We start from the raw sequence: 16,780 nt of genomic DNA on the forward strand, positions 1-16,780 counted from the left end.
TTGGCACCTATAAACAACAAATTGTTATTCGGGTGGTTGAAATAACAGGTTTTTTTCAAAATTATTGTTATTACAATTTTATGTCGATCACTTGTACTTTTGGTCTTTTACATTTCATAAGTTTGCAAAATATTTTTTAATTGATGTTTTGATGTTGCTTGGCCTAGTGTGTCCTCTTGTAAAATTCCTCCGCGTATGCAGAGTACTGTTATACCGATAGTAAAATGATTTCGCGCGTCCTCAAGCGACCCATTTACCATCTTCGTGGGAACCCATCGAGCCATACGGCCGATGTATCCATTTTTTCGATCTTATCAAGGGCTTGGGATAGGTCGGAAGCGCAAGGTGAAGGGTTAGTTAGGACCTTCTGTTCCGCGGCAGCTGTTTCCTCCCAAAGATTTGTTTTTCTTTTCCACGCTCTGAAAGACGCTTTTAATTGGCCACATCACGCATTACGCAACCGAAATTAACATTAAATTCGACAAACGCAGCCAATTAGCGCGAGTTTTTCAGTTTCAGGGCCACCGATTCGACGGAAGTCAACGACATATCCGCCATTTTTGCTATTCGTTGTCGAGTTGGCCAATTATATTAAGAACTGTCAAAATAGCAATCATCGCCTACTTGACGAATTTGTTGAACTCGTGCAAGGTCAAGGACCATATCGCAAATTATGTAACAATAGAGCAATTATTAGTGAAACAAAAGGCGGTGAGAGGGCGGTACGGTACCAAGGCCACAAGATTTCGGCAAAAACATCACACAAAGTCGAAGTAAATCGAATTCCGGACTACGGGTGGTCACTGAACGTTGATATTTGAGAAAAAAAATGGCCCTGCGGGGAAAAAACGTGTTTTGATATTTATGACATTTAATTTGATTTATAGACAAAAATAGGCAAGGTTCGGTTGATTCACTGTCATTGACACGTAAAGATAATCAATTTTTGTCTTATTAACTTTTTATCTAAATTTTGGTTAAGTTTTGTAGAGATTTCAACGATTTAATACCATTAACACTTTTCTTTTTTTTTCATTAAACCTAACAATCTATACGTTTATGACTTTTATGAGATTTTTACAACACTATGTTACATTTTATTAAAATTTTATAAAAAACCTATTGCATAAACAGCTTCTTCTGTAGCTAACTGTTGGGACCTTCTGCATATCTATCAATGAACGATGTGTTTTTTTAATTTAAAAAATGAAAAAGCTTGGCTGCCCTAAAGAAACAATCAGAAACGAAACGTCCAGCTTCTGAGTTTTAAAAGAAATTGGTTACAAATTATAAAGAATTTTCAAACTACTGCAATTACTTGTTTAAACAATAAGCATGTTGCTTACAAAAACAATCCTTAAAAAGAAGGACGAGTTTCTGTTTAGGTATAGGCCACAGCATAAACTTCAAAATTTTTGTTGCCTCTTTATGCTCGTTAGCAATTAGCCGTTTAGTTCGTATCGTTTATACAGGGTGATTCTTAAATAGACCGACAAAATTTTATCCGTGGTAGTATCAAATGAGAACATGCTGGAAAAAATATTTAAAAAATTCTTTGTTTAACCGTTCTCCAAATAAAATTTATTAAAGTGATTTTCGAAGCAAAGCGTACGCCACTGATGTGTTCGTAAATAGTATTAGCACAGGTAGTGGAAACCATGGTATTATTTGATAAAAATGTACTCGATTCTTGCAACAATTTATAAACGCCGTAAGTGGCACGGATCAAGGGGATTTTGCCCCTAAAAGATTTAAACGTAAAAATCGTACAGTTTGCCTCTATTTATCGTTGGGAAGCTGTGATAAAATTTTGTCGGTCTATTTAAGAATCACCCTGTTATCTTTTTAATGACCCTTACACACTTTGTTCACAATTTTGCAAATTTTTATATGTTAAAAAATATATAGAGTGAGTCTTAACATATACGCAGAAACCTATATGAGGAATAATAGCCACTGCGTGGCTCGCGTGTCACAAACTACTTGTACTTATTACAATGAGCGTGTTTGTAACATTTGTTTTTTTAATATACTATTTTGATTCTATTTAGTTGCTTTATTTGAAATTGTTTTTTTAAAATAACAACAATTTATTAAATTTTAAAGTGTCAATTTTCTACTTTCATCAATGTTGCCAATTTAACTTCAAAGTCACAGTCTACTCTGTGATATGAAATGTTTTTGCCATATCCCGTAGTTTGTTGCCAATTCTCACTGTTTCCTGAGTGGCAACTTGCCATTTCATCATGCTTTAACTACTGTTAGGTTAGGTATACAAGAAAAATACTGTTTTTTATTAAATTCAAAAATAAATGGGTATTCTTGTGATTTTACGTCTAGAAGACGATATTTCAAGCGTTTTTGCGACTTTAAGTAAATCGATCATTTTTACGATTTACCTAACCACCTTCAAAATCTCAAAGAATTCGTAATTTTTCAAACTCGAACCAATATCGTTTTATCAGGCACGGAACTAGGCCCTCATATTTGGGTGGGCCACGATAGGTCTAAAGTTTTTTAAGGGGGGCTAAGTAAAACCCATCATATGTATGTACTTATATGATAAAACGGGATAACAATATACAGGGTGTTTCACGTAATTTTACGAGGCCTGCACCTGTAAGATGCAATCAATAATCCGATACGAACTCGATTACAAATTTTGAAAAATTGAATAATCTCTAGTTTGTTCACCCTTTAAAACATTACAACGTTTTTAGTTAGAAAGTGATTAAAATAGGTAAACTAGAATCATAATCATGCCATCTCTTGATAGAACAAATTATAATTGTTTCTGAAAAACTGCAGTTTATGACTATTAATGAAACAGTGATTAATTTGACAACTACTGTCATGGGTTTCCAAAAATTAAATAGTTAGAAGTGTATTTTTTGTATATTTGGATGCGTACATTAGGCGCAAGCCTCGTAAAGTTGTGTGAAACACCCTGTATGATTTAAAAACAAGCAAAAGTGTCTTAAAAAACTTAATGTTAGTGAAAAGTGGTTCGGGAAACAATACTTCTGTAAAAAAAAAACTACCTATGTTAAAGTTGGATAAACAGTAATAAATTTTATTTTCTTTTAATTTTGTTTTTTTTTTTGTTTTGAAGCAGGTGGACGAGCACAATTTTTGGTTAAACACTTAAATTGTTAGTATTTGAATTTGAATTAGAGAAAAATTGCTGACTTTTGCGGGGTTTGAAGTAGTGACCTTATATCACTACGCCACCACGGTCTCGACATGTAATTCAGATCTAGTCAAATATATGCATACAATTTTTTTTTAATTTACAATTTTTGTGTTTCTACGATGTTTTATGTACCTACTTTTAGACAATTTTGAAGTGCATTTCGATCAGTTGAAGTTATCAATTTTTCCATTTTTGACAAAATTTTGGTAGATTTTTCACAACTTCGGTATTATTAACGCTAGCCCTGTATGTTTAGCACCGTTGAAAAGCACATGTCCTATCATATATAAAAAAAATACTGATAAAGTATAAATATCCAAAATATAAATTCAACCAATATAACTTCTAAACTATTGCGAATTTTGCAGTTTTCTGGACGCTAATCGACTTCCTGGAAAATTTCAGATACGTGCGGATTAAAACATTAATCATTTTGTCGAAAATATGGCGTCGAAGTTTTCTTTCCAGACGTTGTAATTTGAGATTTCGGTAGCTTCGCCTAGTCACAATGGCCAGATGCCATTACTGACCCATCGCCGGGGCAGCTGATTCATGTAAAAAACCATCGATTAATAGTCCTCGGATAATTAGGGTCTGCGGTCCATCAATCATCGGCAAAAAAAATAAACACCAGGTGGCGCTTCTTCAACAATCGGCCTATTGGTACTACAAGTGTCGTTTTACACTCGTGGGAATGCGAATTCTTCGAAGCACCATATGGCCAATACGTCTCTTTGAAGTATTTTTCAATCAATTGCGTAATTGGCCCGCTATTAGCAAAATTATTCACGTCGCATCCTGTCGTTAAAGCAGCGATGACCACTGTGCTAAATTCGGTCGGTCCAAACAAGTATGATATAATCGTTTTTGCCGCCTTGACTTTGGTCATGCTGAATGTCTTTCAGGTAACATCCAGTCGTTGACCCGCGGACTCGTGGCCAAGAATACGTGAGCCAGGTAGGCTTGTTCGGGTCGACGCCATGGCGTGAAGATCACGTGGCACGAAGGAACCAATACGAAGGCGAGGATTTTGAGGAAACGCCCAGATACGCCCACGTGACACATGTCGCGTTGCAACCCGTGATTGGGGCAATGGTGACACCTGTGTTATGAAGCAGTGAAGAGTTTTGAGGGTTGGTTTGGCAATTTTTCCCAAAATTAACATTTCTAAGAGGACTCGATGCGAAACGCGCAATGGACGGTGACGGTGTTTTTACGATTCGAGCGGTTTTATGCTTCATCTAGAATTCAAATTGCTGCAAATAGTAAAATTGAAAAAAATTAATAAATAAAGATTATTTACCTGCATTTTATTCAAATTAACGGTTATGTGGAGACAACTGCCCAACTTAAGCAAAAAATTTATAAAAGTAATACTGACTTTTTTGAAAAAAGCATTAATTCAGCATTTTATCTATATGATATTTCTATTGTGAAACGTTACCAGAGTTTTCAGATTTTTTAACAACGTTGGACAATTTATCATCATCATTATGCATATTTTAAAAGATCAAAAGTTAAATATCGAAGTTGAAAATTTGTCGTGAAAGAAAAAACAAAAATTGGTATGATTTTGTAGACCCTAAAAAAAGGACAAAACCGTTTTGTCTTGGGTCACTCTGAATTTTTCAGTTTTTGTACCGTATTTGAAATTGGGTTTTATTTCAATTTTACCGTCCAAATCTAAGTTAAAAGAATATGAAACAAATTTATTATTGAAATTTTGAAATGAGACTATATAACGTAGAAGAAAAATGTATTAGGTAGACCTTTTTGAATATTTTGATTTAACCAAAATTTCCAAGTATAGGTTTTTATCGATAAGTATCTTTCTGGAATTTGAATACAAAAAATTAACCCAAATTTAAGTATTTAATCATTTCTGTTTTACTATGTCAAAAATGTATTTGCAAATTGGCTAAACCTTCTTTGCCAACCTCAAAATGTAAAAATTTTCAAAACATAGCGCGAACTATCGTTTCGCATTTGTTTTTTGGTTGAACCGGTACCTGGTCATTTAAGGGTCATGGTCCTGTCAGGATCCCGACCTTGACAACGATTTAACTGAAACCGATCTAGTGGTATACGGGAATAACAATCCAGCATCACTTTCCACGGCCCGCTACGCATGAAGATGAATAACGAGACCGAATAGCTGTACTCAGTTACACAAAACGAAACCGAAATTATTTATATGACGACGCCTTTAGCTGCTTGACCCAGGTCAAGTTCTATTAGAATTTTCGGAAATTTGAGGGGCTATCTAAGGGAAAGTTTATTGCGGGTTTTATGGCGGTTATACACTTCCAAGAAGGTTGTGCAATTCGGGGGCGAAATTGAAAGTGAGGGTTGTGTACCTGGAACAGGAAACGCTTTGAATTTTTTTTTCCCATGACAGTGATTGAGGGGGCCGATAGATAATATTTGCTTGAAAAGATGTTTAAAATAGTTAAATATTGGTCTCTTAGGTGTTTTTTAACGACAAATATTGATACAAAAGAGCATCCGTGAAGGGCAGGGGGCACCGGAAACAGGAAACAAGAAAAAATTGGCACAGACATTACCGAAAAGGCGGCCACGAGTGTGTTTCGTGAGGCTAAAATTTGATGACTAAAATGCTTCAAGTCGCAAATCCGTTTCATAAACAATATTTTTATTATTCGAAATTTTTACTATTTCTTTAGGTAAGTAACCGCTATATTATACCTAGTTATTTTTTTTAAACAAATTTACGAGTTTTGAATTATGGAATCATGGAGCATACCGTGAGGTGTTGGTGCAAAATATGAGTTTGATTTTTTTAACGGTTCGCGCGTTGTTAAATGTAGGGGAATGTGGGGAGAGAGGTGTTTTGGGATCACGTCGAGCGAGTTTTACGGCTTTGGATCATAATAATAGACAAGTTGTTTGTCCACGGTTGGCGAACTGGCCATGGCGTAGCAAATGACTCAAAAGAGACTCGAGCAAAACCGGGAAGTAAACTTGTAAAAGGCCAATAACCCAGCAACTTCGGTCAAGATCATTCCATCTCGCTCCTCTTCGCCCGTTACCCGCTGGCTGTTTACGCTCCTCTTTAGAAGTCTTGGCGAAAAGTGACCCAATTCGCGGTCGCACCCTCGCGTAGGAGGCCCCCTTGCGATCTAACGGTACCGAAAAATGTCACGTCGACGCTGCATTCGACGCATTTTAATTTCCAGCACCTAAGAAAAAAATTGCCAGGCTATTGCAAGTTCAAAAATTTTTTTTGCCTATTGTAGGGTTCCATGCAAATCAGAATGTGTATATTTTCTATATTTATATTTATTCCGTTTCCGTTTTTTCTCACCATTGTTGAAAAGGTCTGTGAATGGTCGAACACAATGCAACGACGAGCGATGAAATCACAGGGAATGATCCGAATTTGTTAACGAGCTGCGTTCATTATTAAGCGGCGTGGAAAAAACATTATGTTATGCCGGAAGTGATGCTATGTGCATTTTTCTGATTAAGCGGGCAGAACGTATACACGCAGAAAATTACATATCAAAAATTGTCTGTAATAGGCAACCAACAATACACATTTAAAAACACCTTTATTTTTTAAGATATTAATTTAGATTTATATAAATTAGTTACCTTTTTATTTTTTAAGTTTGCAAAATGATTTTGTTTGACTCTATTGTGTACAAAAGATAGAAAGATACAAAAGATACAAAATTCATTAAAACGTGCTATAAAAACACGAATACCAAGAAATAAAACCATTTTTCCTACAATAATCAAAAACCAGATAAAATTAAATTAACAAAACTTTTAAAACTACATACTAGGTTTATATAATTCAACAAATAAATGAATTTTTTTTTTTTTTTTTTGATAAGGCAATTTTGGTAATAAATTGTAGCAGTGAAAAGTTAAAAATAAACGCACTGCATGTTAATTTACATTAATTAATTTAGATTTATTGGAAGTTAATTTTTTAGTACTTATTTATGGATTTACGATAACAAAGATTATTTATTGTTTAATTACAAACTATCATCATCTGAATTCTAAATTTATAATTAGAATTTTTTTAAATTATTTTCAGACTTTTATTTTTTAACAAAATGCAGCGTCATGTAGGCAACCGAATATACATTTGTTTTTATATTGCTTAGCCATAGATGTTAAATAAATATTTGGATTTCAACTCGTAACAATAAAGGATTTCAAAAGTATCAAAATTGCAATATTATTTATTGGAATTTTTGTTAACATAAATTTATTCCAGGTAAAGGAAAAAATGCGACAATTAATTGCATTTACTGTTCTTCTTCTTGGATCTTCTTGGTATGGAAACGATGAACAAAAACACGATTAGCCCGTCACACCAAACTTTTATTTTAATAGCACAACGCGTTTCAACCACAAAGTGGTCATCCTCAGGTGAGAATAAAAGTTTTAAAGTTTGGTGTGACGGGCTAATCGTGTTTTTGTGCATTTACTGTTGTTAAAAAGATGGTATTAATAAATGTTTATTAATTTTCTAATTAATTTTTGACCATAAGTTTGTTTTATAAACATTTATAATTATTTCACCAACAACCAAAAGTGTACCTAACAAATTTGTGTAAAATCAAAATTTTCTTGATAAGAAGAATTTAAACATTGCCTGTGATACTTTTATTCACAACCAACACTCACGCCCCCTAGTTGACAACTTTTCAACAAACTCCTGCTTGGCATAAATTTAAAATGACGTCACTTCTCATTCCTGCATAACAATCCTTTCTCCGAAGATATTTTCAGCGAAACTAATTAAATCAAAATTCTCGTTTTTGCGGTATTTCCCATTCTGGAGGAACAACCTTTTATATATTTACAAATACTTTTGCATACAAACAACAAAATCGTTCATAACATCTCTATAACTGTTTGTCACTCTATAAATAATTTTTTCCAAATTGGAAATCACATCATCTTCTATCAGACCCATTTGTTCCTCATGTAATTGTCTTACACTTTCGACCATTTCCGGTAGAGTATACTGCATGACGATAATCCGTGTCAGGGCTTCAATCAAACAATCTTCCGAATCAAACTCCGACATACAGTTTTCAACAGTCAGTTTAATCTCGATTGTTTTATTTTGTACAATTGTCAAAATGTTTTTCGCGTCTGAGACCACACGCCGGCCTGCAAGGAATCCATATAGCAATACTTTTGTCAGTTCTTCGTTACTTGATTTTAAGATTTCTTCGATTTGCTCTTGAATGATCTCTTCACAGGGATCTATATCAATACCAAAGTCAATAAAAATGTTACCAATTGAATCTAAATGACTAGAAATTGATTGAGTATGTGATTCGATCATTTCCGAAGTCTCATATTGATAATTTGTGAAGTTTGAAACGATGATTTCGAATTGCGCGGTTAATTTTTTGAGACAAGTGCTGATAGGCTGCTCGATTTGTTCTTGTAAGGCTTTCAAATGTTCTAAAACTTGAATTTCCACGGAACATATAGGCTGAAAATATTAAAATTAAACACTATTGATTAAAAAAAAAAATAATAAAGTGAAAATCATTAAAGAATATATCTAAACTCTGTTGTTTGCATTTATATTAAGTTAAAAACGTTCCCGATAAAAAAAAATCATACATACCTGATAAAAAATGAACAAAAGGAGCAAAAACTTCAACATCTTAATATTTTTATGCTTACATAGTTATGGATATGTTGTAATTTAGTGTAACAGTAGGAAACGATACATTTTTTATTGATAATGATTCGATTGTAAGATGTCTCAATCTTGGTCTTATCTTATCTAAAAATACGTGGATTTAGATTATCTCTTATCACAGCATTTCTAGTAAACAGCCAATTTTAAACGTCCTTGACAGTCTTAAACGGGAAAAACCAACAATGAATCATATTTAATTATAACAATACGAGGAAGGGTCAAGAAAAGTAAATTTTTTATAGAAATTTATTCCGTTAAACTAGTACATCACTCAGTGACAAATTCTCTTGCAAATTACCTGATAATTTATTTACATCAAACATTTCTAAATCACCGGAACTGATATTAATTGGTTCGAGTTCAATTTGATGACAATCAATATTCAGTAATTTGCTTATACCACTTGCACTTTCAATATTAATGTCACCACTTGAAAAATTTGGTAAGTTTTCAAAAGACATTGCGTGACTTGGGCCAGGATCATCCAATAATTGTGCAAAAAGTGGTAACATGTCCTGGCATTTTTTCCGTTTTTCTTTCAAAAACCCCGGATCTGAAACAGTTTTTTAAACGCTTAAAATTGAGAATATAGTGCTTACCTGCATCTAGAGGCAAGTATTCAAATTGCACTGATTTACTCACGACCCCATCTGAGGGTCTTATTAATTGCATAAAAACAGGGGCGGGATCGACAATATTTAAGTTTTTGTAAGGTGGAGGTTTGAAACAAATAGCTGTGCTGCTGTAAATTTGCATTTGGTCACCAGTTACAAACTCTTGCCATGTCGTTTGACCATTTGTCACTTCATAAATTCGTATCCTGATATCATCTTTATCGACCTGAAATGACAGTCGGGGAATCACGCAAAATTTTAGGAGACGTACCTTTGGACACAAAAGAATAATATCGGTTTTTCCACCATTCACACATGTGTTACAATGGGACAACCGAAAAATATCCGGATCCGGGAAAGTCTTCCGGTTGTAAATCGGATCGCTCACAACCGGAGGACTCACCGGAGTAAACCGCCGATTTTCGTCGATTAGAAACACTTGAAAACATAGTCGGACTACATTCAAATCGATGCAATTTAAATGATCCTTGTGCAAAAATCCAGCTACAAAAAAAAAACATGTATGCAACTCGAAACTTTAGAAGTAATAATTACTTGAAAACGGGTCAATATTGCTTTCTTCTCGCACGCTGAGACTCTCCTTGAGTTCGTTCTTTTTCACACACTGCACTCCTAGTTTTCGGAAGGTGATATCAGGGTTGTTTGGAGTGACTTCCGCCTCAAAGGAGCAAACGCCCCTTTTGCAGTGCTCTCCGACGAGTTTGTGGGGGTGAGGTTTGTACGGCTCCTCTTTTGTCACGCAGGAAACAACCACGGCGATCCGGCCCTGATAACCCACGATTTGAATGGCACATAGGGTTCTGATGGTGGAGGTGCTGGACGCCCCGGGGATGGTCCCGGTGCGCTTCTCGCATTGGTACCGGAAACGGAGCGATTTTTGGGGTTGTTCGATGATTCGAATGTAAGGGCGGTTTAAAAAGTTTGACATTGCTTTAAAAATAATTTAGTAATTATTGATTAAACTTATTTTGTTATTTACCTACGAAGTGTTGAAATGATGAATAAAAAAAACTTCAACGCATTATCTCGGTATGTTTCAAGGTGTGCAAGAGTTGATGCGACTGCGAATCTACGCGACCTTAGTTTATAACAAATGGTTTGTGGTTTCATGAGAATTAATAACCAGTTATTGTTGAATTTTTTATATTTATCAAGAATTGTTAACTAGGCAGTGCGTGATTTTGACTGACAGGAGTGATAATAATGCAATCACAGGATGCACTGTGCGATTATTTCCTGTGTTAAAGTTATTACTGTTATCTGTAAATAAATATAAAAAATTATTTGTGCGTGGGCAACCACCAATTCAGATGTGTTTCCCAAACTGCATGAATAAAATTAAAAATTCTACACATGTATTTTTTCATAACGGATTCGTAACTCATAACTTATAAGTCTAATGGGAGACACTGATGGGTAATAGTAGAATGAATATATTTCGTGTTAAAAACGGAATTGCAAAATTACAGTGAAATAAGTAAAGTATACAGTGTGTCTTCGGATAGGTGAAACGACTTTGTGAGTCTTGTAAAAGATAAAAAAAAAATGATTTAAATTTTCATTTTTTGGGGTTTAGCTCTGCTAAAGATTAATTTCTAACATAATTTTAGTTTTGAAAATTTAAGTATGTCTTGGAAATTTTAACTTTTAGGCCCCTATACTAAATTTCCAAATCATCGGCCAACTAGGTTTTCTTTTTTTTCCCAATGTAATTGCTTTTTATTAACAGAAACATCAAAAATTTATCTAAATCTAGATGTATTTTTTTTTTCCGTTTTTTTTCGACTGTTAAAAATTAAATTCTTTGATTTGTGAATTAATAAACAAAAAATATAAAAAATCAAAGTTGGTCCATGATTTTTTATATTTTGTATACGGGCCTAGATGTTGATTCTAAACAACTTTTCTTAATAACTTTTTGTCGTATTTGCCACAAAAAAGCACTTTATTCTTCAAGAAAGTAGATTTTTTGTAAAATTTCTAAGGCATACTTGATTTTTCAAAACTAAAATTATACTAAAAATATTTTTGCAACCCTTCAAAACAATATTTTAAGGAAAGAGCGTAATTAATAATCAATGTGATTAAAAGAGTGTTATAAAGAATGCACCAGCATATGTGAAAATACATAACACAAACAGCTGGAAAACCAGCTTTTGATAAAACTTCACTCGATCATCTCGAGTCTTGAATATTTTGTCAATTTACTAATTCAAAATTCCAGCAATAGATATTGCTATAGTAATCAGCCAATCTATGGAATCGGTAGTAATCGTTATATTAGTGTAAAAATATTTGAAAACGTCAATCCGTGTAGTTGTTGAAATTGTAGCCCATGTGATTATAAAAGCAAGATAAGTCCATGCCTGATTTTTTTTTTATATTGAGGTGTTCCGAAGTGAAAAATTTTCGAAATTGAAGTACGGCACCAAGGCGAAAAATCGGTGGACTGTGTATACTGAAAACGAAAGTCTCGTTGAGAAAAATATATTTCAAATGATGTAGTTAGTTATTGTATCCGAAATATCAATACCAAATAGTTAAAATGATTTCTAAATTGAGTTTACCAATGAAAATTTGGGAGTACAATGATAAGATAATCATTTTGGTTTATTAACTTTTATTAGAACCGTATAATATATTTTTGTGTTTAGAAATGTGCTTATGTTTTTTAAAAACATACCATTTTATATTACATAAACTAGCGCAAAGTAACTATTTACATATAATACAGGTAAAAAATCACGAAAAAATAACCGTTTATGTAAGCTAATTGATAACAATGATAAACCCAACTAATATAGTTGAGACCTTGCATTCCAAGATGGAGCTCGCCCGCGAAAAAATCATTAATTTCCAACGAACAAGTGTTAATATAAATATTAAAAACTAAGTGAAAAAAGGGATGGTAACAAAGTTAAAAAAGATTGTACTAAAGTAAGATACAGGCATACAAGAAACGCAGTTTAGAACTGCAACGTATAAAGCGAATACATCTGAGTATTAAATTTGATTTGATTTTCAGATCTAAAGGCACAAAATCACATCAGAAAATATATTTCACGTTTTTTCAGACACGCCGTTTTTACACAATGTACAAATATACAATTTCACTAAATAAATAAATCAAACTTCGACGCCCAAGACGCGGTCGACGACGTATTCGTAGCGACCCGACTGTGCACTGTCATTTGGTTCATTGTCTTTCGAATGGCACTCGTCGGGGGGCAAAAAAGGCACATTGCTGTTCACCCGAGTGAAAAACGCCATCTTCTCCCTAACAAAAACACAATAAATATCACGAAACAAAAACTTTCAATAAAACTTACTTGAATGAAATGATGTCCGGTTTTCCATTCCCCGCTTTCGTTTTTCTCAACTTATAAATCTCCTTCGAGACTTTCCTCAACATCTTCTCCGCCTTCTTCTCCTCGGGTGTTTTCGGATTTCGGAAACTCTCCGCATGTGCGATCAAATTCTGGAACCTTTCATCCTCCAATAAATAAGTGGCCAACTCGGAGTCTCCACGTTCTTTCGCTTCTTCCAACTTCGCTTTCAATTCTCTCAATCTATTCAACTCTGAATGTAACATGTCGAGTCGCGTGTGTTGGGCTTGAAGGTCCAATTCCAGATCGAGGGAAGTACGTGCTGTGGTTGGAAGATGGCTCTGTGGTCGTGAGGCTACTGACTGCCTCCTGAACCTCAAAGAACGCCTCTCAACAGCATTACGTTCGAAAGGCTTGCCTCCACGTCGATACAGAGGCATCGCACTATCGCTGTCGCTTCGATTCAACTTGCATATGTATTGGTTTTTGCTCACGTGGGCACTCGGGGTAAAGGTCTGTGACCTTTTGATGACCCCTCGGTCGTCCAGTGAGGCACCAGCGGCGGCCATTTTCATCTGTTTAGCGTGCTCGGGGTAAAAGGCACATTCGGTGTTTGTTTGTTTGTCGGAAAAGGCCTCAAATTCTTCTTCAAGAACCTCAAGAACATCTTCTTCCTCCTCCTCTTCGTCTTCCTCTTCCTCAATTTCTTCCTCGCTTTCGCGGTCTATACAATTGTAAATGTCTTCGAGGGTGAAGTTGACAGTATTAAGAAAATTGAGAGGGTCTTGGTTTCGGGTCAGAGTTGAAGTTTGAGAGGAAATTATCGTGGAATCGTCGGAACTTTCTTCTTTGAGGACCGATGGTTTGGTTGATGGATCAATTGGGTCGGACTCTTGGTGGTTATGAGTTGATTTTGGGTCCTCCCTGGTGTCGATTAGTTGCAAACTAAGAATGTTGTACCACTTTTGAGACACTTGCTGGACGTTGAAATCAGCTAAGCTGACCTGGGCACAACCCTGGAAACAAAAAAAATATTTATTTCTGTTCACGAGCGAATTCTCAAAATGCTCACCACACACTTCTCCTGCTCTTCAGTCTTACTCCAAACATTTAATTGCAGAGTCTTTGTATAAATTTTATTCACAGGTACGCTAATGTTAAAAACATCACCAAAACTAGGCTTCTTCAAGTCCTTCACACATTTGGTGCAATACACAGAGGGCGTGCTTGTTCCTGATGGCAAAAGCGCAATTTTGACAAACCTGCAAACACCAAACTAGCCTCAAATCCTAAAAAGAAACCTCAAAACTTACACTTGGGCATTCTCCGGGATGTACAACGCCCCCAAATTCCTCGCTCTTTCCACCCCCACGTTCAGTAAACTCTCTCCCGAAGCATATCTCAACTTGATTTGGACCTGCGCCGTTTCCACGTCAGGCTCCACCAGTTTTTTCCGATTGGAGGCTTCAAAAACCCCCGAATCACCCGCTACCGACTCGTCACTCACTGCCGCCGAAACCGACCTGGTGTTCGTCCCCGAAGACGATGTCCGTGAAAGCGCCGTTCCGTCATGTTCTAAAATCGGAGGCGGCGTCTCCGAGATGGGGCTCAGCGGGGGGTCGCCTTCATATGAGTACCGACTCAATTTCGGTTGAGTTTGAGGCTGCTCATGTCCCAATTCCTCGATCAGTCTTTGCACTTGACGGTCACGCTCGACTTGCTCGTACGTCGGCGGAGGGACAGCGCATGGGAGGTTTTCGTACATGGGGGATACAGGAGGCGACACTGAGGATAGTGAACTACGGGGGGATAAAGAGGGTTGGGAGCGACAAGGTGAAGGAGTCGAGTATTTCACTTTGAGGACTCTTTCGACTCGTCGGTGGAGATCCATCATGTCGATGGGTTTGTCCAGATTGGAGGAACACTGGGGTCCACCGTAAATATCCGTGAAACTTAAACCCGAACTCAAAGAGCCTTTGCTTGAAGTTGTTGATAACGAACCGAGACTAGAACTAGAACTGACTGATAGCGTACTCGCCGAAAGCGTCTTCAGATGAGACTCCAAATGGGTCATTTGACGTAAAGCGTCTCTTAGTTGTTGGAGTAGTAGTTGTTTTTCTTCGTGGAGTCGTAACCGGTCGGCTATAGCCCGGTTCGACATTTCCAAAGCTTTGTTCAGATCTTGCTCCAATTTCTTACATTTTAACTGAATTCCGCTCATCTCCTCTTTCGAGCGCATTCGAGGAGTGATACTTCTCAATTCCCTCAAAAGTTGTTCTTTTTCTTGGAAAAGAAGCAGTCGGTCTTTGTCCGACTCGACTTGTCCCGGTTGCACCTTCTCTTCCAAGTCGGCGAGTTTCTGTTGAATGTGTTGCACTTGTTTCCTCGCTTCGTCATACTCTAAACGCATTTTGGCCATTTCTGCCAACCTTGTCCCAATCGGTACCAACTCACACGAGAGGTCAGTTTGAGAAGCCGTACTCAACTTCTCTTGAGGAAGACTCAAAGTTGAAATATCGGGGGAATCTTCAGAGAGTTGAAGCCGGGTCAAATCGTCCTTCAATTTCGCCAAAGATTGCATCAATTCAGCTTTTTCTTTCTCGCCACTCGACAGAGATTTCTGAATATTGACTAATTCAGCCATTATTGCTTGGGCTTCGACAATATTGTATCCTTGATGCGAACTCAATTTTTGTTCCACACTATTATTAAAATTATTTTAAAATAAAAATTATTAATTAGGAATGAGACATACTTAGTTAACGTATCGACGCCTTTCTGGGTGTACTTCATCTCATTTCGGATCTGCTCCAACTCGGATTTTAGCCTCGATACCCTGTTTTTGGCCAAAGCGACGTCCGATTTGAGTAAATCGGGGTCATACTTTGTGCTAACTCCGCTCGCAGACGAATAAAGACTTGTTCGAGAAGTGGCCAGATTGGCCAAGGCATTGTTCAAGTGGTTGTACTCGTCTTGGGCCAACATAAGCCGCTGCGATTTGACATGGTAGATGTCTTTCTTGGCCTGAGAACAAAATTTAAATTAGAAATAAAAAATTATGACTGAGAAAAAACAACTACATACTACTTGATACGCCTATTAGATCAAAAATACCACAGCACAAACCTAATACCATATTGCAACTTGTTAGCACTCATCAATCATCTTCTTTTCAATAATTTACCATTATTTTCTAATTACGTTGATCCATAATTGTAACACAGACTAATAAAATAAAGCCCAACTTTTAGTTTTTATTGAATGTTCATGCGCGCGCATAGAAAAGTGTTAAGAACAATTGTAATATCCGTAAAAATAGAAGAAAAAGATTCAATACATTCAAAACAAAAACTATAGCAACTGTAATGTATTAGATAATTATCGTTTAAAAGAAATTACAAGACATTTCATTATAATTCCAAATGATTTTTTGTTTCGGTAACATGGTGGAGAAATTAGTTTCGTATTTTATTTTTTTGGAGAATGTTTAACTAGATCCTATTTCTAATACTACTTAGCATCTTCGGTAATAATTTGGCCATAACAATTTATTTTAAAAAAGTTGGAATAACATATAAATATCTCCGGTTGAAAAACCCAAGAAAGTGGTAAAAATACAATTTTTAAACCGTGGCAACGCTAAATATTTTGGCCGAACCATTCGAAAGTTGGTATTTTTTCGTCCGCCGACCGGTTTGAGGGGTCATAAGAGGCAAGTATTTGATGAATCTGAAGATTAGCAAAGAAAAACCATCGCCACTCGTCCCGAACCGTAAACTCTCTTTTCGTGGAGAAAAACCTATTATCTCACTCACGATTCTGACTCCGTATAGGGGAGCACTTTGGTGGTAGGACGCCGGTAGCGTTCTGAACTGCTGGTGGTGGTGTATGTGGTGTCCGCTGGCAGGCAGCGTGTGCACTT

General features: G+C 36.0%; 3 protein-coding genes across 5 annotated transcripts in view; all 3 read right to left on the bottom strand.

Moving 5' to 3' along the window:
- Nucleotides 1-7,620: 7,620 nt before the first annotated feature.
- Nucleotides 7,621-9,002, bottom strand: LOC123004831. The gene is made up of 2 exons (XM_044398287.1): nt 8,820-9,002; nt 7,621-8,681 (listed from the first exon to the last, which is right to left on the bottom strand). Exons 1-2 carry the CDS (start codon nt 8,856-8,858, stop codon nt 8,034-8,036), a joined length of 687 nt encoding a protein of 228 aa, XP_044254222.1. The 5' UTR covers nt 8,859-9,002; the 3' UTR covers nt 7,621-8,033.
- Nucleotides 9,003-9,144: 142 nt separating this feature from the next.
- LOC123004829 (embryonic polarity protein dorsal-like) lies at nt 9,145-10,749 on the bottom strand. Of its 3 annotated transcripts, none has more exons than XM_044398283.1 (5): nt 10,516-10,749; nt 10,067-10,462; nt 9,783-10,015; nt 9,497-9,737; nt 9,145-9,432 (listed from the first exon to the last, which is right to left on the bottom strand). In XM_044398283.1, exons 1-5 carry the CDS (start codon nt 10,640-10,642, stop codon nt 9,152-9,154), a joined length of 1,278 nt encoding a protein of 425 aa, XP_044254218.1. In that variant the 5' UTR covers nt 10,643-10,749; the 3' UTR covers nt 9,145-9,151. The 3 variants fall into 3 exon arrangements, with proteins under 3 accessions (XP_044254218.1, XP_044254217.1, XP_044254219.1); XM_044398282.1 differs by having other exon boundaries at nt 9,145-9,450; XM_044398284.1 differs by having other exon boundaries at nt 9,145-9,450; nt 10,512-10,749.
- A 1,823-nt stretch (nt 10,750-12,572) lies between these two features.
- The window catches only part of LOC123004826 (protein kibra), an 11,407-nt gene continuing 7,199 nt past the window's right edge, over nt 12,573-16,780 (bottom strand). Inside the window, exons 4-8 of the mRNA XM_044398280.1 lie at nt 15,614-15,882; nt 14,172-15,560; nt 13,931-14,120; nt 12,862-13,874; nt 12,573-12,809 (exon numbers count right to left, since the gene is read on the bottom strand). Coding sequence (XP_044254215.1) covers nt 12,659-12,809; nt 12,862-13,874; nt 13,931-14,120; nt 14,172-15,560; nt 15,614-15,882 — 3,012 coding nt within the window. The 3' untranslated portion in view covers nt 12,573-12,658. The remainder of the gene's footprint in view (nt 12,810-12,861; nt 13,875-13,930; nt 14,121-14,171; nt 15,561-15,613; nt 15,883-16,780) is intronic.

Source organism: Tribolium madens, unplaced genomic scaffold, assembly GCF_015345945.1.
Source record: "Tribolium madens isolate multiple individuals breed KSU strain unplaced genomic scaffold, Tmad_KSU_1.1 Scaffold_20;HRSCAF=117;Tcas5.2_LG4, whole genome shotgun sequence".
Lineage (NCBI taxonomy): Eukaryota > Metazoa > Arthropoda > Insecta > Coleoptera > Tenebrionidae > Tribolium > Tribolium madens.